This window comes from Physcomitrium patens, chromosome 15, assembly GCF_059467195.1.
Source record: "Physcomitrium patens ecotype Gransden chromosome 15, ASM5946719v1, whole genome shotgun sequence".
Taxonomy (NCBI): Eukaryota; Viridiplantae; Streptophyta; class Bryopsida; order Funariales; family Funariaceae; genus Physcomitrium; species Physcomitrium patens.
Window position 1 is genome coordinate 15,800,892 of NC_143424.1, and position 23,868 is coordinate 15,824,759.

At 39.8% G+C, this 23,868-nt stretch overlaps 4 protein-coding genes across 7 annotated transcripts; 1 reads left to right on the forward strand and 3 right to left on the reverse strand.

Annotated features, from left to right (window-relative positions):
• Positions 1-1,502: 1,502 nt before the first annotated feature.
• On the reverse strand, positions 1,503-4,015 carry LOC112292009 (6-phosphogluconate dehydrogenase, decarboxylating 1). Of its 3 annotated transcripts, none has more exons than XM_024540077.3 (2): positions 3,801-4,015; positions 1,503-3,466 (listed from the first exon to the last, which is right to left on the reverse strand). In XM_024540077.3, exon 2 carries the CDS (start codon positions 3,429-3,431, stop codon positions 1,929-1,931), a length of 1,503 nt encoding a protein of 500 aa, XP_024395845.1. In that variant the 5' UTR covers positions 3,432-3,466; positions 3,801-4,015; the 3' UTR covers positions 1,503-1,928. The 3 variants fall into 3 exon arrangements, with proteins under 3 accessions (XP_024395845.1, XP_024395844.1, XP_024395846.1); XM_024540076.3 differs by having other exon boundaries at positions 3,735-3,870; XM_024540078.3 differs by having other exon boundaries at positions 3,723-3,803.
• A 5,267-nt stretch (positions 4,016-9,282) lies between these two features.
• LOC112292309 (adenylosuccinate synthetase 1, chloroplastic) lies at positions 9,283-13,285 on the reverse strand. The gene is made up of 5 exons (XM_024540648.2): positions 12,716-13,285; positions 10,963-11,095; positions 10,254-10,813; positions 9,804-10,115; positions 9,283-9,617 (listed from the first exon to the last, which is right to left on the reverse strand). The coding sequence occupies exons 1-5, from the start codon at positions 13,235-13,237 to the stop codon at positions 9,444-9,446; spliced, it is 1,701 nt and encodes a 566-aa protein (XP_024396416.1). The 5' UTR covers positions 13,238-13,285; the 3' UTR covers positions 9,283-9,443.
• Positions 13,286-15,403: 2,118 nt separating this feature from the next.
• On the reverse strand, positions 15,404-16,720 carry LOC112292310 (tRNA-aminoacylation cofactor arc1). Its single transcript, XM_024540649.3, has one exon. It carries the CDS (start codon positions 16,580-16,582, stop codon positions 15,479-15,481), a length of 1,104 nt encoding a protein of 367 aa, XP_024396417.1. The 5' UTR covers positions 16,583-16,720; the 3' UTR covers positions 15,404-15,478.
• A 1,166-nt stretch (positions 16,721-17,886) lies between these two features.
• On the forward strand, positions 17,887-23,852 carry LOC112292875 (actin-related protein 4). Of its 2 annotated transcripts, none has more exons than XM_024541800.3 (20): positions 17,887-17,956; positions 18,159-18,273; positions 18,758-18,849; positions 19,169-19,321; positions 19,602-19,675; positions 19,808-19,888; positions 20,251-20,311; positions 20,559-20,608; positions 20,788-20,842; positions 21,029-21,106; positions 21,356-21,409; positions 21,547-21,661; positions 21,862-21,913; positions 22,042-22,108; positions 22,398-22,463; positions 22,588-22,650; positions 22,983-23,045; positions 23,209-23,273; positions 23,397-23,465; positions 23,654-23,852. In XM_024541800.3, exons 2-20 carry the CDS (start codon positions 18,261-18,263, stop codon positions 23,697-23,699), a joined length of 1,317 nt encoding a protein of 438 aa, XP_024397568.1. In that variant the 5' UTR covers positions 17,887-17,956; positions 18,159-18,260; the 3' UTR covers positions 23,700-23,852. The 2 variants fall into 2 exon arrangements, with proteins under 2 accessions (XP_024397568.1, XP_024397569.1); XM_024541801.3 differs by having other exon boundaries at positions 18,171-18,273.
• Positions 23,853-23,868: the final 16 nt, after the last annotated feature.

Sequence of the window (23,868 nt, forward strand, 5' to 3'; positions counted from 1 at the left end):
TGGCATGTACATGAGTTATATTATATACATTCTATTTCTAAAATATTTCACCATTTAATTAAAACCTAATATTCTATTTATTGACACAATAGAATACTATCAAATTATGGACAAGCTTTTATTTTTCACTAATACATATGTATACCTATCTTACTCTGTTGAAATTATTAAATTTTTTGTGTCTTGGCATCAACAACACCGTGATGTTCTGAAATACATCTTATACTATATATATATATATATATATATATATAATTTACTATAAATATACATCAAATATTATTTTAGATTGATTCAACTATCCAAACTACTTGAATTCTTTAGAGATTTTCTTTTAATAGAATATAGTATATTTTGCCTTACATTAAGTCAAATTGCATGGTTAAGTAAATGACAATCTACAGTTTGTAATAACACCATGTGTTACAAGGTGTTCTTGAAAACAATTAAAGAAGTTTTCTATTTGAATTGGTTATGAAGCTTCATATCCTATTATTAAGGTTCCACTCAAATGTAAGAAAGCAAAAATTCATTCTGACCTTGCCAAGGCAACCATTAGAACAATTCAAGATATGTGTCTAGTGCAACAATCAAGAAAGCATTTGTTTAGCCCAAAATCCTGTATTCCATTCTTACATTTTGTAAAAATGTCTACAAATCTTTGAGAAATACAAGAAATTTATTAAAGTCTAACCTCTGTCAGAACTAAAGTGATGACACCTGCACCTGAGAACTGAGAAGTTCTTCCCAGTTTCATTGTAGGGGGGTTTGAATCACTTCCTCACTATGACTCAAAGTTTTAGACACAATCTTTCACGTATTTGAACTATTTCTATTGTTGTTGTGAAGGCGTGCGCAGCTAGGCTCAAGCTCTATTTCAGTATTTGATACATTTTTCAACACTGTCGACAATACGCTTACAACTGCAATGCGCTTGAATTTCTTGTAGTGGCCGTGAGGCTCTGTCTTTTATATTAGAGGTCCTTGGTGATCTGGTTGATAACATAAATTAGTGTCATGCAGCGATTTACTGAGTGGAAATGTTATATACTTAGTGCCTGCCAACGATGCTCTGGACCCACATTCCACACTCTGCGACCACTGTCTCTTTCCTCCGTGAATACTCTTAGTTCTCTTTTGGAAAGTTCTTTCGCAGGTGGTGAGATTTGTTGCGGCAACTATCTTCCAGATGAACCTACTTTCTCAACATCTAAGACTCGTAGACCGGGAAATTTGTTTAGTTACAATGACGAGGAGTCAATTGAGTTGAAACAACCTCTATGGGTAAGACAGGACAAGGAAGATCGTAATGTAATTCGTTACCAGCGCAATGCCATCAACGAAAATCCCCATGAACATGATTGAGATAGACCTAGGGAAAAGCTTTACAGAACTGAGGCGGCTCAGGGTGGCCGAAAAAGGAAACCACAAACCAAATTTGCTTCCAGCATGAAGAGAGGGCTAACAGGATATCACAACAAGCCTCATAAGCGACGATGCAATGAAAAGAAAACAGTAAAATTTCAAAACGTGTTTCAATAGGTTCGGTTACAAGCTCGGTTACAATTGAGAATTCAATACAATGTTCAAATGCTACATACCAGAGTACCTATGCACTTGAGGATCCATCATGAATGAAACGTCATGATGGAGTGCGCAGCACGCTGAATGCGAATGATGGTAGAGCGAACCATTCTCATTCCCTTATCAGATTCTCATCACAACACCACATAAAGCTAGCACCTAACTAATAACTTGCCCAGACAAAAGGTACAAAATTTGATTGATGTCTAGAACCAATTGCTAAAGACCAGACCAGGTCCACCACCTCTAATTGTACAGATGCGAATAGCTCACCTAATTTATGGACCTCTTCGAAGGGAGTACCAGAGGATACTTGAGAATTGACTCATATCTTGGGAGTTTATCTAAGCCGAGGCCTTCACAGGGGTCTTGGAGTTCACGAATTGCTTGGCAATCTTAAACCACTCCGTGTGGTAAGATCCGGGCATATCAATACGCTCGTATGTGTGGGCACCAAAGTAGTCCCGTTGAGCTTGGACGAGGTTGGCTGGAAGGCGACCTCTCCGATACGTGTCGAAGTATGCAAGACTGGCAGTCATACCGGGAGTAGACACACCGACCTCAATAGCCAGAGACACCACTCGGCGCCATGCAGATTGTCTTTCCACCATCTCCTTGGTGAATTCGGGATCTATCAGAAGAGATGCGAGCTCAGGGTTGCGGTCGTAAGCCTTTTTGATGCGGTCGAGAAATTTGGCCCTGATGATGCAGCCTCCCTTCCAGATGCGGGCGAGCTCACCGAGGTTAAGGTTCCAGCCTTGCTCAATGCTCTTGGCACGGATGAGGTTCATGCCTTGCGCATAGCTACAGATTTTGGAGGCATATAGAGCCTTTCTAACGTCATCGACGAGCACTTTCTTGTCAAGGTTCTTCACAGCTATGATATCATCAACTCCGGCTTCCTTGAATATACGTGCCGCTTCCAGGCGCTCCTCCTTCAACCCTGAAAGGAAACGAGAATCAAGTGAAGCAGCAATGGTGGGAGCCGCAATGGAAAGCTCCGCGGCCTGCTGCACGGTCCACTTCCCAGTTCCTTTCATGCCCGTCTTGTCGAGGATTTTGTCGACAAGGAATCCCTCAGCCTTGTCATCCTTGACGGAGAAAATGTCACGAGTGATTTCAACCAGGAAACTCTCCAGTTCTCCTTCATTCCACTCAGCGAAAGTCTCATGCAATTCTTCATTTGTCAATCCTCCGACTGACTTCAACACATCGTAAGCCTCCGAGATCAGCTGCATGTCACCATATTCGATTCCATTGTGAATCATTTTAACGTAGTTTCCGGCCCCGCCTTGGCCTACATATGTCACACACGGCCCATCGTCAACTTGGGCGGCGACCTTCGAGACCACATCTTCGATATAATGGTAGGCCTCCTCTGTGCCACCGGGCATCATAGAAGGTCCATTACGGGCTCCTTCCTCTCCACCCGAGACTCCCATTCCCAAGTACAACAGCCCTTTCTCAGCAACCTGCTTCGCCCTCCTCTCGGTATTCTCGTACCACTCATTCCCTCCGTCAATGATACAATCGCCAGGCTCCATGTACTGCGACAGAGTCTGGATGGTCTGGTCAACAGGCGCGCCAGCTTTCACCAGAATGATGATGGAGCGGGGTTTCTGGATGGACAACACAAACTCCTTGGGATCCTTGAATCCAACCAGAGGCAAATCGCCCTCTTCCTTCGCCCGCTCCACAGTCTCATCAACCTTAGAGTCCGTCCGATTGTACACGGATATTGGGAACCCCTTCTCCGCAATGTTCAGGGCTAGGTTCTGGCCCATGACGGCCAAACCAGCCAGACCGATTCTCGACACCCCCACTCCGGCAGCAACTGCTTCCGCCATTGCTCAAATCCTTCTCGAGAACCCACAGAAAAACTCTGCCACACCACAAAAACCTCCATCAAAACCCACAACAGAAAACACCTCCATTCCCAGTCAAACAATGCAAATCTAAGCCCTACCAACCTTCTACACCAACAACGCTAATATGCCCACCACACACCCAAAATGCAACAAAACGTACACACCACAACAACGCAAACCAAACACCGCCCACTCTCCAAATAAAGAGAATCCACACCTCCAAAACGATAGGACAAATCTCAAAAAACTGACAGTAGAACAAAAACCCACCAAGAACCTCACCGTAGAGTCAGAATGCGAGCAATACACAAGGTGGGTAAGCGAGAGAAAAGGATTGAGAAGAAGCACCAGCGTGGAAGATATCGCAATGTCTTGATGCCAAATGGGCAAAACAATGTGATAGGCCTGTGTGGGAGAGAGAATCAGCGCAGCTTTGAAGTTAACGGGTCGGGTATGGCGGGTGGGGGGCAGGGCCAGGGGGTCGCCGCTTCACGGCTGACACTGTGGATGGGGGATCCTGCCCACCGGACGAGGGCATCGGTGCCCCGGGCATCGTTGTTGCTTGGCCTCCTCTTTGTCAGTGTTCCAAAGGTGCCCTTTTTTCCATTCCTACGTTTTAGGGTATGCTCTGGTTGCGATGATTCTCGGGTTGCGTTGGGGTTGATCCCATCACTCTTTGCCCTCTTCGCGGTGTTGCTGCTGTGTGCAAAGGGCCATCGCCATCGCCACCGCGTCCAAGGGGGGCAAACCCAATCCAGTGCCAGATTCGTCCACCGGCGTCTTGACGAAGTAACAGAACCAGCGACCGTTTGGGGCCTCATTGCGACCTCCCTCGCTCTCCGGAGAGATCCTGTTGTTTCTTTTACAGATTCATCGTTATGCAACCTTTTCTCTTTTCTTTTGTTTTTTCTTTTTCTTGTTCGATATTTTTCCCCTGCTTTCGTGGTGGCAATGTGGGGGTCTGCTTTTAAAAAGTGCTGTTGCTTAAAACCAGACTAAATGAGTCTTCTGCCCACAGCATTTTCTCACCCGCACATAATAATTTCAAGCTCCAGCTTGAAGAGCTTTGATAGAAATTCATCCTTCGACTTGACCTTGTGGCTAATTATCCATGAATTTTATCATCCACAAGGTGGCACATTTGAGTGCAGGGTTGTGTCCACCAAACAAAAAAAAATTTGGTTGTGTTTTGTTAGATGTAATAGTTGAAAGCATTAGCTAGAGATTCTAGTATCATTGATAAGTGAGGTTTTGAAAATTCCAAGGTTCTAGATTCAAACCCTCATGCATTCAAATAAGTTGTATTTTTCTCTATTCATTTAGTGCAATTATTTTGAAGTAGTGTATCTTTAGTTAATTTTTATTGTCACTAGTTTGATTTTACTATTATTTAATTGTCTTTATTATCTTTGAACTACTACAACAAACAAGTATTCTAAAAAGTTTTATCAACAAAACATTGCTACAACATGTTTATTTATATTATCAATATAAGTCCTTTTATCAATTGAAACTCAATTGGTTTTTCTATATTAATGAATGATAACCAATTGTATGGTTAAAACAAATATTTACTACATATATTTAATATATCTAAATAATCACTTTAAGAATAGTTTTGCCTTCTATGTTGGTGCTTAAATGATTTTTCTCTCCTCTTATATTGATGTCTACATGTTAATATTAGATCTAGCAAGTCATAGGTAAATAATCGCTTCTTTATGTGTTTAGAAGAATACAATTAAGTGAGTTATAATTATTGATTACTTAGATGTCTACAATAAAAATCTAGTTTGGAATTTCTACATTATAGAAGGTTGAAAAGAAGTATAGATTTGGAAATGGCTAAATAGTTTGAGAGTAGAAATATTTAGGTTGGTGAAGTTAATAAGTGAGAGGTAGTTGCTAACTTTCACAAGTGAATTTACTTCTAAAGCATTCTTAGATTATCGCAATTAATATGGAATTGGAAGAAAATTATTGTGGGTTAAGATTCCATAGTAAAATAGAGCAACTAAACAACACAATCAATCCGTAATTGAAAAGACTTGCTACTTGATGCATGAAAGTGAAGCCCTTTGGTTCTTATGGTTTGAGGGTGCAAACATTGTAAATTATCTAATTAATAGATATCCTACTTGTATAAATTTAGAAGTCACACCAAAAATTCAATATTCCAAATTAATTCTAAAAGTTGTTCATATAAGAATTTAAAGATGTATGGCATATTTTCATGTTTATAAAAAAAAAAGAAAAAAAGACTTACAAACAAGACTATAAAAGGCATGTTTATAAGATATAATGAATTATCCAAAGCATACATAACCTATCTATTTACCTCAAAGAAAATTGTTATAAGTCATGACATTACTTTTAATAAATTTATTTTTAGGCTATAATAGTTGTGGCCTTAAAGAATTTTGGAATTGCTTCCAAGAGCTTAGTATTTCTATTTTAAAAGATAATATTTGTTTTATCTTATGCCCACATTAATTTAACTTTGATATTTACAAGTAAAGTAAAAGAAGTTATTGTAGAATCAGAAGCAAGTAGAGTGAAAAAAATACATGAAAGCAATTCTACACATATTGCAACAAAGTCACTTTAAGATTGTCAAGCGGTCACTTGTGTACCATGTGCTCTAAATAAATATTTCCTTTAAAATACATGTAGACTATATTTGAGATTATATCCTTGTTTATCTTTGAATCATTCTTAATAGAAACTAAATTCTATCCAGTTCTTACAACTTAATATCCAAGAAAAACTTAAAACTTTAATTTTTTATAAAGACTATTATGTCAATTATATTAATACAATTGACACACAACTAAGGACATATGTCAAAGATAAGAACTTAAGGAATATAAATAAAAAAGTGATACAATTATCAAAGAAATAATACAAAAAAGAAATAAGTAAATATGTATATTTAAAAAGAAATTGAAATGATTATTGCCAAAAGATGAAAAAATTGGAGATTCTTGAAACCAAACTAGAAGCAAAAAAGAAGTTGATAAGAGTAAGGAAGGCATCACTCTTACTTCTGTGTATATTGAAAAATAACTTTGAAGTCACAATACATAGCATCAGTAAGGTTGTTTACAAAGAGAGTATGGAGTAAGATATCTCATCTTTGACAAATAGATTTTCAAAACTAAATTTAATGGTAATGATTAGAAATAAAAGAACAAAGTAAAATTGGTTGTTCAAGAAAAGAAACAACAAGAAGATGTTGATTATTTTGCTATTTATGCACCACTTATATAATAGAAAATTATAAAAAAAAAAAAAATTACACTTGAACCTTCAATAAACTAAAAGATTTATTACCTTGATGTGAAGACATCTTTTTTAAACAAAAATCTTGACCTAGCAATTTATATAATGATTTTACTTGGTTTTTTTTATCTCTTAATAATCATTGCATGATGTATCTTTTCTAAAAAGTCTTATACATACTAAAACAAATTTTGCAATCCTAATATAGCTAGATGAGATATTAGTTATTTTGAAATAGGTTAAAAATACAACAAATTAGAACATATATATATATATATATATATATATATATATTAAAAAAATATCAAATTTGTTATGCTTCTATTTTATATTTATGATCTACTTATTGGTGATGATGATACAAAAGTCCACCGGATTAGGCTTGAATCCATAGGTAAATTTAAAATGTTGGATTTAGGAGATGTAGAGCTCTATCTAAGAGGAAAAATCTTTAGAATCAAAGATAGCATATGGATGCATCAACAAATATATATTATTCAAATATTAGAAAGATTTGGCATGAATAATTGCAAATCTTCAAATATTTTTATGAATCCAAAGATGGTACTTTTAATTACATGAGTGTGATCATTATGAGTAATAGACTTTAGTCAAAAGCCTTTGCTTGATTACAATAAATTATGGCATCGAATTTGTAGTTGGTTTTTGTTTCAAATTTGCTACTACTCCTCAACATTTATATTTAGACATAACAAAATATATTTTGTGCTACTTAAAAGAGATGCTAAATTATAACATTTTGTATTTTAAACATAACATTTTAGAGTTCACTACTTTGATAGATACAAATTATGAAAGGAATAAAGATATTAGACACTTAGTAACCAATATTGTGTATAAAATTGGAATTTCTACTATTAGTGCTTTTAACAAATAGTAATCTATTGTATCACAATGTATTGCCAAGGTTGAATATAGAATCACCTTTGATATTGCAAGCAATGTTAAGTACTTGCAAAAAATGGTACAAGAATTGGACATATCAACTAATCAACCTATAAAGATTTTTTTTAACAATTAGTCATGTATACAAAAATACAAAGCATATTGAGTACTTGCAAAAAATGGTACAAGAATTGGACATATCAACCAATCAACCTGTAAAGTTTTTTTTATAACAATTAGTCATGTATACAAAAATACAAAGCATATTGATCTTTATTATTACTTTGTTCAAAAATTACATGCACAAGGACACATTGATGATTAGTGTATTTCAATGCATGATATAATAGCAAATATCTTAACCAAACCTCTAGAGTTTCTCAAACTAGGTGAATTAAGAGAGTAATTAGGCATCATATAAATGCCCATCATAAGCTCAACAATCTTTTTTTTATCCATTGTGGAATAGACTTTGTAGGTATCCACAAATCCTTTCTTGTAATTTTATGAGACAAAGCTAAAGCTTTAGGGTTATGCTTATTGAATCTATTATCCTACCACCTAATTCTTTAAAGAAATTCTCCCATACTTCAACCTTTATTAAGCTATTCCATTCTAACAAGCTACTTCATATCAACAGTTCTTAACTTTTACTGAATTTGAATGGAGCACCAGATCTTTGACAAAGCTGTGACTCAAACTTGCATTTAGCTTCTCCTCTACAGCAACTCTTCTTCAAGTTTCTTGTTTTGCACTTCTTCTACTTTATCCTGCAGCAAGGATTTGTTCAACACTATCCTCATGGCATTGTTCACCACTCTCCACATGTGACTTGCTGAAAACACTAGAATCCACCAAATAGAGACATTGCATTAGTGCATGAGTAAGACAAAGCCTGATATAGAGAGTTGGTGCTAAAATGGTCTCTCTCTCTTCTCAGTTCAAAGTCTACCTGGACTTCAACTGATGAACTTCTCTATTCATTAGTATAACTGACTAGCTAACCTTTAATCACTATTTTGCTCAGTTATTTGCCACTGCTCCTCTATGTATGTAGTTTGACACAAGATATGTTATCAATTACTGATTAGAAACTACATTCTAAGCCGTAACGTTTTAATTATTGCAACGAGAATTATTTTTACTTGTAAAGTAGTGCTAACTTTTATTCTCAAATAAACAATTCATTCAAATGAAAATTTGGGCTCAATGCATTGATGAACAAATAAATTTGGAGATGTCTACAATGGCATCAATGATTGTTACATCATTAACTCCTGAAAAATGATGTAACAAAGAATATATATAAATATATAAACATATATCTCTCAAGCTTGAAAAATACTTACTACTATATAATTTCCAATATTCATTGTAGATATAAGAAGAGGAAATATAGTAGTTGAGCAAATTTTTACAAGTTCATTTAACCTTGTATTGTATACCTCAGAAAACATGCTGTAGTTCTATCAAGAAAATATTGTTAAGAAAACATGCTTCTAAGGAACCAAGTTACAGCTATTTCAAGTAATCACTGCAGAAGTTTGAAACAGTTGTTACACGGCACCCCAAAAATCTATGTTGAATACAAAATAGCTACATCGATTTTAAAACAAAACTTCCTGAGGGCTGAAGGTCATAGTAAAAGGGAAAAGGAAAGACTAGTTTATTAAAGAGCAATACCAAAATGAGTGACAAGTGGCACATCAAAATGATGTGGCTAGTAAAGAGATCAAACAATCTTGGAAGCCCCAGCACTACACATATCCAGCAGCTGGAAACTCTCTACGGCTAAGGCAGCAACTACTGCTTCACAATCAATGCATCTCGCCCAGGACCCACACCAATATACTGGCATGGTAATCCAATAAGTTCTTCTATCCTCTCCACATATTTCTGAGCAGCAACTGGCAGCTCGGCATATGATCTCACTTTCGTGATGTCCTCTTTCCAAGCTTCCAAGGTTTCGTACTCAACCTACTCATACACACATCCATGACCAAAGAATAAGCGAATGGGAAACTCCTAGAAGTAGAATTAGTACTTGAATACAGAATGAACACATTCGTTAATGCTAAGTGAAGGCAGAGTGCTTTAAAAAAATTTAAGACGCCTAATCAATGAACATGTTGATAGTGTAGAAATTTTAGGAGCAGAACTAACCTCGACTTGCTCCAAGATAGATAGATCAGCTGGGAACGACCTCAGCTTCTCGCCAGATTGAGTTCTGTAGGCAACTCCCAACTTTACCTCAGGCAGCCCAGATAGAACGTCAAGCTTCGTGAGATTGATGGCAGTAAAGCCATTTATGGTACAGGCAAAGTTTAGGGCGACTATGTCCAGCCAGCCACAGCGACGAGGCCTGCCAGTGGTGGTTCCCCACTCAAACCCAGCCTTGCGGAGCTCCTCTCCTTCCTCCCCAAAGAGCTCTGTAGGATAAGGCCCCGAGCCCACACGGGTTGTGTACGCCTTCGCCTGCACAGGGGAAAATGTAGAATTTGGTGAACATAAATGATAGAGGATTCCAAGCAGCCCTGGTCGCCAGACCAATTAGCCAGGCCGTGAAGGGACTTGCAAAAGAAAAGAAAACCACAAGGAAGATAAGCGTCGTACCACACCGACAATGTCACCAAGGCGGTTGGGTGCCATTCCCAAACCAGTGCAAATTCCTCCAACAGAAGGATTTGAGGATGTGACGAAAGGATATGTTCCAAAATCAATATCGAGCATGGTAGCCTGGCCTCCCTCAATCAAGATGCGCTTGCCTTCAGCATAAGCAGTGTTGACATAATCCACAGTGTCAACAATGTAGTGTTCCAGCCTCTCAGCATACTTGACATACATCTCCATCTCGGCATCCACTGCTGCGGCAGAGTACTCAAACCCCTTGAACCGAGCAGCAGCATCACGGAAAAGAATGTCCAGCTTTTCCCGGAATGTATCGAGGTGGCGAAGATCACCTACTCTGATACCATTGCGGATGGCCTTACTAGCATAGCAGGGACCAATTCCACGCTTAGTGGTCCCAATCATTTGGCCTGCTAGCTCGGCTTCACGTAGACCATCGACTTCTTGGTGCAGGTTGAAGAGCAGATGCGCACGGTCAGACACAAGCAGTCGGCCGGAGGTATTGACACCCTTAGACTCTAGGTTATCGATCTCCTTGAAGAATCCTGCACAGGACGAATAATGGTGTAAGGAAAAGTAAGTCAATACGAGATACCATTTTGTTTTCGGCCTCTTGTTACACGAATTTCATTCCTAAATCTTGAACACAGAGAAAGCATGGCTAACATGTAGTAACTCACGGATGATAGACTACCTGGAAGATGAATCACTACTCCATTGCCAACTACGCACGTCGTTTTCTCATTAAGGATCCCTGAAGGTACCAAGTGAAGTGCAAACTTCTCGCCCTTGTCGTTGTAGATCGTGTGACCAGCATTTGCACCCCCCTGAGTAACCAGACAAACATAATAACAAGTGTAAAAATGAGGACAAAGAATAAAACCTCTTAAGTTACTTTAATAAATAGAACGGGAAGGACACCTACGTTAAACCTGTAGAAGGGAAATAAAAAGCTTCGCTCCAGGAACTCACACAGTTATTGGGAATTTCTAGCAATAGATGTGTAGCTTCAGGCACAGAAGTGTCACTCACACATGACCACATAAAGACACGACTCAGGTGATATATCGAGTTGAGTAGAACATCATCCACTACAACCACGACAATTAGCAGAAGAAGAGGCATGAACCATAGAGTTGAGAACATGAATTAAGAATAGACAACATACCGACGTGTCACTCACATGTTCCTGACAGAACACAGTGCAGGTGAATCATCAAGATTTGTGTGCTATCATGCACTATGACGGCCCCAATTAGCAGCGGACGAAACACTAGGTCAAATTGAGAAAGAAAATCATATGAAGCATCAGATGCAAAGGTGTCACTCATTCATGACCAATGAAGGACATGGCTCAGGTGAATCATCGAATTTTGCGTATCATCATGCGCTAAATCTACAACTCATCTGGGATGCTACAAAGGGTGTATCTTTTAAGGAGAAGATGATGAATGAGAGAGTCGTCAAGTGCACTCACGCAAGGGAGCCTTACGAATGCCAACAGTTTGGTGAATCATTGAGAGATGAACATCAAGCGCCACAAAATCAACTGGAAGTAGATTATCCAAGAATTTACAAGAATCAATAATATGGCAGTAGCATCAGGTACAGAACTGTCACTCATACATGCCAAAAGGGCATAGTTCAGGTGAATCATCGAGTTGTATGTATCATCATGCGCTAAAATCAAACCACTTCACAGAGGATACAAAACAATTTACACAATCAAGAACTAAGAACTTATGTAGCATCAGGTGCAGAAGTGTCACTCACGCATGCCCCAAGCATGGTTCAGGTGAATCATCGATTTGTGTCTATCACCACGCGCTACGTCCAAACCAATTCACAGAATACTTGACAAGAATTAGAAACTAGTGTAGCATCAGGCGCAGAAGTGTCATTCCCGCATGCTCTGAGGCATGATTCAGGTGAATCATCGAATTGTGTGTATCATCATGCGCTACAACTAGACAACTCCACAGAAGACGAAATATAACTTTCAGAAAGAAGAACAGAGAACTTAAGTAACATCAGGTGAAGAAGTGTCACTCATGAATGCCCACAGGCATGATTCAGGTGAATCATAGAGTTATGTGTATCTTCACGCGCTACAATGACAGAAGACGGACTATAAACTCAGGCATAATCACGCAGCAATTACACGAAGACGAATAAAGGATTTAACGGCAGGTATAGAAGTCGCATTACACATCTCGAGTATCGGCAGGGAGCAAAACCACAGTAAAGATTGCAAAATCACAAAAGAACGACATAAAACATGGCAAAGACGGGAACTTCGCCAAAAAGGGACAGAGTGAAATTGACCAGCGCTTGGAACACAAAGGACACCGCAACCTTAGCGTCTTCAAAGATGGAAAGACGACCCATGAATAAAAGAACACGAATACAGAAACGAAATCACGTAGAAATATGAAGGATTGCATCACCTGACAACGAGCAACAACATCGAAGCGCTGGGCTAAGATGTCCACAAGTTTTCCCTTTCCTTCGTCGCCCCACTGCGTACCCAATACAGCGCACACCTGCTTCAGCCCACTGAATGCGTCCTCCTCGCGACCAGAGCCCGTGTCCGCCTTCACAGACTCTCTCTCAATAGCCTGCGCCTCGCACCGCACCCCAACATTGCGCACTCTCACTGCGCCGTTGCTACCGCTCTTCACCCTGAGAAAGCTCTTCCCCGAAAACACAGGAGCAGCATTGCAGCTCAACTTGGCGGACGTCTTCTTCTGCTGCTGGGTTGATGCTGCAACCAGGCCCTGGGAGGCCACAGCTGCGGCAGCTGCCATAGCCATGGTCCCTGGTCCAGCAAGTAGAAGCGCAAAGCAAAGGCGCAGAGAAAGGAAAGAGAGAATGGAATTTGAGAGCCTGCTGTTAAACCCTAAACCTTGACGAGAGCGGGATTGTGAAGATTCCGTTCCGCCCCTCCTCTCTTCGTCCTTATATACCATCTGTCAGAATTTTCAGTGTCCTCGGCGGGTGGGGTCATACCTGGGTCTAAAAAAGGACCCACGAATATCCCATGGCCCCTACGCGACTGCATCTAACCGACGATAAAAACCTAATAATAGGATCCCGGCTCCAGTTTGCTTGTAAGTACTTGCTGGACCAGCATTCGCAAGTACTCAGATTAACCCTCCCTGTTCACCTGCGACATCCATTCCAATTGCCTGCTTGTCTCACCTGCTCCAGCTTGTAATTTTATATATACCAACAAATTGGCTGTTCTGGTCTCCAGGGTGTGTAAGTGACTTTATTGAGAGAGTCGGTGTCAAAATCTGTGTGCCAAACCTCGTCATACTCTTAGGACGCATCCGTGTACCGAGAGAATTGGATTAAACCTTGCTATTAAAACATAGATTTCATGCAGCCAAGGATCGGGTTCTAGTTACAGAGTTCAGTTCAGAAATATGAGGAGTAGATGAAGGATACCCAATCATTCAGAAATAACGTAGTAAATTGCATGATTTGAAAAAAGATCTTGGCACGGATACTGACCTTTGGAATTGCTGACAGGATGGAGGAGTAGGATGGTAGCAATCGTGGTTGCAGTAGAGGCTCAAGCTGTCTTAGGTTTCGATTGTTCAGATGTGGAGCCAATTCCAGGACGATGGTCCTCAGCCAGTGATTGCCATTGCCTTTTCTGACGCCTTCGGGGAACCGATTTTCCGGTTTGGTGCAACTCTTGCCAAGGATGAATGAATCCTCGGGCTGTAGAGCTCACAGCCCTTTGTGCCGCAACTTGTACAGTCATGGCTCACAAATGCTTGTTGATACTTCCTGCTTCAGGTTTAGTTTCGAACGTTCTGATTCACTTCCAGTCATAGTTGTGTAAATCCTCAGTTTCTTTCCTTGTTTTTGTAATAGAGAAACAATCCTGATTGTTCTTCAAGCATAGACCTTTACTTAAGTTGTTAGAATTCACCTGAAGATGTCTCATGCTGGAAGCTTTGGGCATAGACTTAGTAGCGGTTTAGGGTTTAGTTAGATATCTTGGTGCATTTTCATCTGGAGTACTGCAGGCATCGATGAAATTGGGTGTTGTAGAGGCAAGCCAAGGACGCCGTCTACAAGGAGCTGCAGTTCACGAAAAGTGCGCTTGAACAACTATCTCGCTTGGTCGCATCTTCAGGTACAGAGGCTTCGAGTGGGATTGAGAAGGTTGATTGCGCATGGCTTGAGAAGGTTGATCCCACTCGAAGTCACTGTACCTGGAGAAGGTCCTTGTCTCCACTCACTGTGACTGCTCTTGAAACATGAAGGGGGTGTTTAGCAGAGGCTAAAGCTGGTGTTGCCATGAATCTGGTGATCTCATCCGGTAGTTGCATTACGAGTCTCATTGTTAAATCATGTTCTATTCACACCAGCATCTGATAGAGAAACGTGAAATGAAAGCTCTGCACAATTGACCAATCCATGAGAGGAAATGCACTCACGCAGACGTACTTTAAGATAAGATGAACGAACCAACATAATCCAGTGCTTACCAAACGATGTGTGTTAACGGAGAAATTGATCCCCTGGGGAAAACTTAGGAGAATTTCACCTTATCTTATAAAATAAAAATAAATAAATAAAGAAAAAAAAATGTATCTAGCGGTCGGAACCAAGAATTCTGTCATGCTACCGAAGCTCTGAGAAAATTGTAGCAAGTACCTTGCCCGTCAAGAAAAGGCAACAAATACCCGAATTCAAAGGGTTGTGTGAGTGAGCTGCTGCTGAAGCTCTAAGAAAATGTTAGTCTCATACTGATTTGAACGCATAATGCAGAATGAGTGAGTATTTACGAGTGTACACATTGCAATCCTAGGTGCCCCTGTTGATAATGAAAACTGTGGATCATACGACAAGCTGTTTGTTGACATAACTGAACTTCAGTTCGCACAACACCAGAAGCATGGAAGGAACAGAATTTGCAACGAAATGAAGATGCACTATTGTCAACAAAGCTCCTTCAAACTTAAATCACCTTTAGGAAACACCATCTAAGTTTCTACACACCAGTAGATTTTCCTCGTCGCAGAAATGCAACGATTGTGACCTAGTCACAACCACTGAGCAGCACAAAAAGCAAGCGCAGATATAGTGGAAGGTTATCAGTGAAATAAAGTCAAGGATGGAGAATAGCAAATCAATACCAATGTTCAATTGTGTTTCCGTGACAAAAAGAAGAAGAAGAAAACGCTGTATAATTACTTGACTATTGCATTCACTATACTTGAAGTGCAAGGCTTTCCTGAAAGCATGAAGGGAACTCCTTGATAACACGCTACACCAGTAGCGTCAGTTTTCAAATCCGGTTGGATCTTCTCGAATTGCTTCTTCTTAGGATTGAGAACCTCCTCAGGGGCACCTTCAAACCCTGCCACAGTCACCTTCTCACCAATTTTGGCGTCCGATGGAGGCACAACCGGCTCGCATTGTGTATGATCACTATTGGACGCACACAATACGAGACCTGAAGAAAGGACGTCTCGAACTTTGCCAGCCTTCACATTGGTAAGAACAATCACCTTCCGATTCAACATTTGCTCTTCCGTAAGAAACTTTGCTAAGCCACTAACAATTTGTCTCGGGTTAGCTTCACCAATGTCAATCTCTTCCACATACAATGCGTCGGCTCCCGGGTGTTTCCAGACCTTGTTGATGACGCCTACTCTGATATCTAACACGCTGAAGGAGGTGTCGCTCTCTTTCTTCACCGCCGGGGCTTTCTCTTTCTTCTTCTTCTCTTCCTTGATTTTGCCATCTGCCGCTGCGTTACCAGATTTGGCACCACCAGCACCGTCCTCCTTCACAGGCTTGGCAGCTCGCGGAGCTGGTTTCGGAGGATTAAAAGCTGGTAAACTTACAGGTACTTGCGGATACACTGCCTGCTTACCCTGGATGTAGTCAATCCACCTCAAAAGATGTGGCACCTTCTCTAAATCTCCATATTTCTTCTCGTCTAGAATCTCGTGAACAGCAGCAAACATTGATAAGTCTGCTACAGTGATGGCCATACCCCTGCCTGCAAATACCGACCGCGTCTCCAGATGCGCATTCAACTCCTGCAGCTTCGCATTCACATCCGTCGCTTTGCACACCTCGTCTGCAAGCTCGAGCCATTTTTCGACTTCGGATTTCACATCCTCCGTCGTCCCGAGAAGCTTCACTGCACCCGCGGAGGTTGCAACGGCTCTGCACACACCTCCAATTCCACTTACACCATCAACAGCTCCTGCATTCTTTCCCAGTTTCGAACAAAAAATTCCTACTAGATCTGCAGCTTTCTGAGAACAATCTGAACTCGCCATTGCCGCACCGGTCACGAAACCAATTCAATCGCCCGATTCGACTTCCTCACTACACATCAGATGCGGAGGAGCACTCACACTTACTGAGGAAAACGAAAAGCACCATTCTAGGGCTTAAAGCTAGGGTTCAGGTTTTTCGTCCTTCGGATTTTCCTAAAGTCTGGAGGCCGTAGTCTCTGACCAACGGTAGGGCAGATTGATATACAGACAACGAACAGGTGAATGTTGAATAACGAGTTCAGTGGTCTGACTTGAAGTTCATCACAGTTGTCAGATTTCATAAGAAGGGGCAAAGTGAGTTCATTGGCATGAGTGGCAACTTTGGCAAATTTCAACCCAAATACTCGCAAAGAGGCCATACCAATTATAAGTAGGCACAATACTGAGGTCAATTAAATATTCACCCTATTTTTTATCTTGCCAATTTCCTTCTATATTGACACAATCACGAAAATATTTTCCAATTTTCGAGTATGGATTTTCTCCATTCCTTTCAAACTTTTCTTCATTTAACACATGAGAATGATGTGGAAAAGCATCAAGATGTCTTTAGAACATTTTGAAAGAATTGATTTATACAATATTGAACCAATTACTTCTTGGTAATAAATATCAGGGTGTTTCCTTTTTCTTGAAAGCACTACAGAGGTTTAAATACTGTGAACCATCAATGTAAAAGTATGATTTCAATTATTTGTTATGCATAACATGCTTTTAATATTTGATGGTTTATAAAATATATTTGTTGATAACAAACATTGGTGCCTTTGATTACACATGAGAATTAATGATCCAATATCGCGATTTTACTACAAGCTGTAACGCATTTGCTGTTTATGATGAAATTGCAAGCAAGCACATTTTAAAATGGTAAATGCACACAGAACCAGCACAATCTAAAATAAGTTTGAAATCATAAAAAATATATTGATACATTTATTTTTTCTTTAGGTTTCAACAGTATCAAAGTAAAAGAATAATTACATATGACTATATATATTATTCCCAAACTTTGATTTTTGATGTGTTGTATTAATTCGTTATTATGTGTCATTTTGGCTATCTAATGAATTTTAAGTTTTCTAGCACATGAGTTTTAGCATTAGAGATTGATATAATCGGTAACGTCGAAAATCATCTAAGAAGAGGATGAATGAAGGTCACATAAACGAACGAAGACATTCATCATACGACGGATGAAATCAAAAGAAGGTGGATGGACAAGAGCATCCATTCATCTCGACTCAAATGTTCTCGCTCGCTTAAATTTTATTTATTTATTTTTTTTTGTCGAAAACGAGGGTTTGCAGAGGTGCGAAGGAAATTCGCGCCCCCTCCATCGCTACTCTGTTGCGACGAAATCTGCTGCTGTCGGTGTGTTTCTTCTCTTGTCGTTTCTGTTTTCAGCGTTATTTATTTTGCGAGGATTTTTTGCTGTATTTATATATATTTTTAGGTTTTAATGGAAAATACAGGCTTCGCGATTGCACAGGTTGTGGGTGCAGGTTAGCTCGAGGAAGCGGAATCAGCATGTATTGATCTCCGGAGTTTGTTTCCATTCTTTGTTTTGTGATAGGGATTATTTCAGATTGCGTGAGTTGTGGGTTCTTGCGCACTTGGTTGGTCCGGGAGCTTAAAAGACTGAAGCTGGACTGGAGGACCTGTTCAGCTGGCTGCAATGTACGGGGGAGGTGAGTTCGTTCGCATGCTCTTATTTTCATTGAGCGAATCCCCCGTGGTCTTTGTTTTTGGAAATAAGCTTGGGATTTAATATCTCTTTTTAAGAAGAGTCAATAGATTATAGCTGCATTGCAGTACATGAGGTTTACTTTGTGTTCTCAACGAGGAACATAGATCCGTTTCCTAATTGGAGTAAAACCTTAATCTTAGTTTTAGTCTTAGTAAAATTATACAACATGAATCAGAAGGATCCGATACTGGGGAGTAGGTTGGAAGGTCTACAAGTGCTGCTGTACCAAAATACCTATCGGTTCTCACTGCATTGTTGCGAATGCCCTATTTTTGTGCTGTGTAAGTACGATACGTGCTGCCATTGTACATGTGTTTCAGGAATTGTGCTTTCGGCTCTCTGCTAAATGTGTACTGTGTAATCATTAGTTCTGGCGATTTTGTAAAATGGAGCTTGTAACAATACTCATGAATTTGGTTGTTTAGATGAGGTTTCGGCGATAGTGCTGGACCTTGGTTCACACTCCTGCAAAGCAGGTTATGCAGGTGAAGATCAACCCAAGTCTGTATTCCCATCTGTAAGTCTTCGATGTCATTCTTCGACCTTGGAGCTTATTATTGGATTGCATTTTTAGGGTACGAGAAAATACAAATATTACCCTGATTCATCGTGACTATTTATTACTGCGATAGTACTTTCCTACCTTTCAAACTGCCTGTTTATAATATTGGGACACACTGATGTTTGCATGATAATATTTGCCAGCCTAAAGGCAAGTATTTCTCAAAGGGCTATAGAAAGTGTGAAGCCTCTTCTGCCTATTCAATAATTATTACAATCAGACAATTATGTTGTTCCCTTTTTAGGATTTTACCAATGTCTTTCGCATGTTTTAGGTAGTAGGCTCAGTGGAGACCCCAGGAGCGGTGGTCGATGGGGGAGGAGACACAGACATGGAGGCTAAGAAGTCTGGAGAAGCCGAAAAGGCTAAGTCGAGGAAACTGTATGCTGGTGTGCAAGCTCTGGGTTATCGCAGAGATTACATGGAGGTATATGTTCTTTGGCTTTCTTAATTGTGTTTCAACTTGTGCAGGTCCTCATTGCTCGCTAATTTTAATTATGATACAGGACGACACACGATTTTTAGGAAAATATTGCATTGTAATATGTGGGACTGTGGATTAGTATTCCACATCGTCGACTCTATCCATAGCTTTCGGAGTTGTGAAATACTTGGGATTGTCTGTATAAGTTTCCAATATTTCGGTTAGGAAACTATGGGAACAGCATTCAGGCGAAGTTTTCATCTTTTCCCTCGTCGTATGGCAGGTTGTACCGGCTATGAAGGATGGCCTCGTTGCAGATTGGGATGTTGTAGAAAGTCTTTGGGATCACGCTCTAAGGTATGCTTAAAGTATTTGCTGCTGTTGAAGCTATTGCATTCATTTGTAGTTCTCAGGACTCAAATGTAGGGTTTTATTGTTGGGTATACCTGCTTTGTTCATGGCTCTGAGTATGGTCTCTGTGCTGAACAGGGATCGTTTAATGATAGACCCAAAGGAGCATCCAATGCTTCTCGCAGAGCCCTCATTCAACACACAACAACATCGCGAAAAGTACTTCCCACTTTACTCCGTTTCTTTTCTATTTTTTTCTTTCATCCTTTCTTTCTTCACCTATATTTTGCCTTCTCGTTCTTCTTCTCTTTTAATTTTAAATTTTAAAATTATCATTTAATCTGGTTAGTGCTGCGATGGATCTTTTTCATCCTCACGATAGAAAGTCTTATGGTTAATACGATTTGTTTTTATCTACTATAGTTCATCCGACTCTAAACCCTAAACCCTTTTCACACACCCCCCCTTTTTCCACTTCTTTTTTTGGATAAGATTATTTTATTTAAAAGGTCTCACCAGCACGAGCTTCGCGAGAGTCATCCGCACTGGATTTTGTGGTTAATTTCTTGAATGTCTAACAGAATGGTTGAACTTATGTTCGAGAAGTACGACGTACCAGCCCTTTTTCTCGCCAAGAATGCGGTGTGCATATCGTCCTGGATATTCTTGCCTGATTTCATCAACAAACTCAGCTCCTATCACTAGTTTGTATTGCTTATTTGTTTATCAGTTATCAATAGACAGAGTGTTTCACATCATGTATACTTGCTGCAGTCAAATTTCATTTACGGTTGTCAGTCTGTACCCAGTTCATCTCATAAATATCGACCTTCGCATCCTAGGGAGCTACTATTTGTTTAAGGACTAAAATATAAATGCGATTGTGCAGGTTTTGACATCCTTTGCATCAGGCCGAGCAACATCGCTCGTTGTGGACTGGTCAGTTACCGCACCATACCTGTTTTAATAAATACCATGCTATGTTTATCCTCAAGCTTACGCGATGCTTTCTAATGTTACCGAATTAAATGTCTTAGCCATCTCATTGAAACGTTGATGATTGCTGGTAACGAACATCATATAATCTTATTTTATAAATTGCTGGTTGGTGATGACAGCGGGGGAGGCTCAACCACCGTGGCTGCAGTGCATGACGGTTATGTCCTTCAGAAGGTATTGTGCATTGTTGGAATTGCCCTCATGATGTTCTGCATTTAATTTTTGTTGTCATAGCTGAGATTGTTGTCACTTGCATCATGAATATCAGCCTCCGGTAACTTGGGCTTAGATTGTTTTTCATGATGCCTTGTATGAAACAAGTGGCATAGGGAATGGAATTGATTGTATTATTGAGGACAGGCTATAGTTCGATCGGCAATTGGAGGGGAAGTTCTCACAGATTGCCTCCAACGAACATTGGAAGCCAAAGGCATTAAGGCGAGTTCCTATTTCTAAACAAACCATCTTCTGGTACCCAATAAACCGATCTTTTGATGCTAACTGTAGGCACTAGAGTTTGTGTAGCTATACCAAGTTGATGATCTTGCTTCTGTTGTACGTAGCGTCAGATTTATTTCGCCTCGACGTTTATGTTAGGCATATTTGCAATGCATAGCACATCATGCATCAGTAAACGTGGCTCAATGCACCAAGTACTCGTCTTTAATATTTGTAGTTTGCTTGCAGATCAAACCACGTTTCTCATTTAAGCGCAAAGAGATACGTCAGGGGGAATACGAGGTTTGTGACTAAATATCAATTTGTGTGATGGTTTAGTTCCAGTCAGCGTGAATCTTTTACCTTTATTTCTTTATTATAGCAGATGTCCTTGGCCGTATTCATTGGTTACCTTCAGTAACGACTTCTTATTGTGGCAGTTGATCCCACTCGATCTTCCAAACACGACAGACAGCTACTACGCTTATGCGCAGAGAGCTATTGTGGCTGATATTAAAGAATCCATTTGCCGTGTACCAGATTCAGCTTTTGATGGTAACATCTCCTCGTCCTGGTTCTTCCTGTTCAAAACGGGAAACATGGAGGCCTGCGAGGTTGAACTTGCTGTGTGATGCCTGGATGTTTCCAAAGTCAGCTAGAGGTTTATGTAGCTTTGGTCAATGTGTTTCAACAAAGGATGTGTCAGGCAGTCTCTAGAATTCACTCTGATGGTTTTGATGGGTGTTTGATCACAGAAACTTCATATGCTAATATCCCAACAACACCTTATGAGCTTCCAGACGGCCAGTGAGTGTTCGTTGATACGTCAAATTGTCCTAGATCATTATGTGTATTTGTTGCCATAATGTTCTCTTCGATCAAATTTTTATACTTTTGTTTTTGATATACATATACATACACTCTGTATTTTACAGGATAATTGAAATTGGAGCTGATCGTTTCAAGATTTCAGACATTTTGTTCAATCCTACTCTTATTCAGGTTATGCTGTGTTTTCTTGACTATTTGCTCTGCATTTGCTACACCGTCCATTTTGTAAGGTTGCGATGCTTCAAGCTTTCTGATGATTCTAATATCAGTGTTTTGTTCTTATGTCAACTATTTAGGATGTTGCAGTAGTTTTAGCCTACGCGTAACTGTTGTTCTTATCCGTTACTTCTATCGTCACTACGTCTTTGTGAATATCATTTAGCTTTGGGTTCTTGATGGTTCGAAGGATTTAAATCAGAAGAGCCGCATGCTGAAGTTTGTACCGCTGCTTTGTGAACAGACAATTCCTGGCATGGAGAAATTCGGCACTGAAGCTGGAATACCTTTTAACGGACTTCCTCAAATGGTTAGAAAAGATTGTCACTGTCACTCGAAATACTTTTTTTGAATCTATCAAGTACATCAAAGCAGTAGGAAATTGTTTGTGCTCTGAATCAAGTATTCTTATGGGTCTATTCTTTGTATGGCAGGTGATTGAGAGCATCAACAAATGTGATGTTGATATACGGAGAGAGCTCTTCAACAGTGTGATGGTGTGTTCTTATCTGAATTGTCGTCACCAATGAATAATCATGCTTCATTTCATTGTTGATTCAAATGCTCTCGTTGTATGCATGTATATAGGACCTCGTTTTTTCATTCTATTTCCAATACGTTTCTCATGTTCTACTCGATTTTCTTCATTACTAGGAACCTGCTATTGGTGCTTGATTTCCTTATATCATAAAATCACTTGTGTGATATATCTTTCAATAATCAGTTGAAGAAATGGATCGGTTTCAAACTCCAGCTGCTTGCTGGAGATTCTGATATTATTAATGGAAAGTAAAATTCAGTAACAATTTCTTGATCTCTTGTGAACCAGCTTGCCGGTGGGACTGCTTCTATGCATCAGATGAAGGAGAGGCTAGAAAAGGATCTCATGGAAGTAAGTAATTTGTGTGGAGAGACCATTGCTTAGTAACTCTTGTCGGGCTATCATTTGAAATATTATTTTCCTTTTTCTTTTTTTCTTTTATTTTTATTTTTTTCCAAGTTTCACTGTAAGCCACATCTCTAGCTGCCTGTGTTTGTTCTGACCTGATCGGCAGGAGGCACCACAAGCTGCACGTGTGAAAGTGTTGGCCAGCGGTAACGTCTTGGAGCGTCGATTCAGGTCTATATACTAGCCTTGTCCCAACAGCTTCAAGCTCTTTCGTTACATATCCCTTTTTTTAACTAGCCTCGAGCTGTGTTTTCCTATATTAAGTTTTATCATTGGTGCCTGTATTCGCTGCAGTGTATGGATTGGTGGAAGTATTTTGGCTTCATTGGGCTCTTTTCAGCAAATGTGGTTCTCCAAAGCAGAGTAAGAACTACTTTTCTGTATGCAGGGTATTGAAGTTCATTTCCGTAAACATGCTCGTTTATTATGTAAATAGTTGGTTCCTGAACATCTTTTTTCTTGTGTGTATTCGTTTATGTTAAATGGGCATATGTGATGTAATTTTTATGATCACTTCATTACCTCACCCTTGCTATGCGTCTGGCTGACAGGTATGAAGAGCATGGTCCCACATATGTTCAGAGAAAGTGCCCATAAGAAGCATCCTGAGAGTAAGTTGATTTTCTTCAAGATCTGGGAGCAAATCAATTTGACTATTCTTTGGATGTAGTTGAGTGGGACAGCAAGAAAACACTAGGCAACAGATGTACAGCACGTTATTATAAAGGTGTGCCATGGTGTTTTTGAGCACGACTTCTTGTGATTA

Excerpts from the sequence above, each read along its gene's own strand:
- LOC112292009 (XM_024540077.3), bottom strand. The coding sequence starts at position 3,431 with ATGGCGGAAGCAGTTGCTGCCGGAGTGGGGGTGTCGAGAATCGGTCTG.
- LOC112292309 (XM_024540648.2), bottom strand. The coding sequence starts at position 13,237 with ATGGTATATAAGGACGAAGAGAGGAGGGGCGGAACGGAATCTTCACAA. Across the intron at positions 11,096-12,715 it reads ATGTTGTTGCTCGTTGTCAG|GGGGGTGCAAATGCTGGTCA; the intron begins GTGATGCAATCC and ends CTGGTTACTCAG. Across the intron at positions 10,814-10,962 it reads AGTAGTGATTCATCTTCCAG|GATTCTTCAAGGAGATCGAT; the intron begins GTAGTCTATCAT and ends CGTCCTGTGCAG.
- LOC112292310 (XM_024540649.3), bottom strand. The coding sequence starts at position 16,582 with ATGGCGAGTTCAGATTGTTCTCAGAAAGCTGCAGATCTAGTAGGAATT.
- LOC112292875 (XM_024541800.3), top strand. Across the intron at positions 20,609-20,787 it reads ACATCGCTCGTTGTGGACTG|CGGGGGAGGCTCAACCACCG; the intron begins GTCAGTTACCGC and ends TGGTGATGACAG. Across the intron at positions 21,914-22,041 it reads TATGAGCTTCCAGACGGCCA|GATAATTGAAATTGGAGCTG; the intron begins GTGAGTGTTCGT and ends TGTATTTTACAG.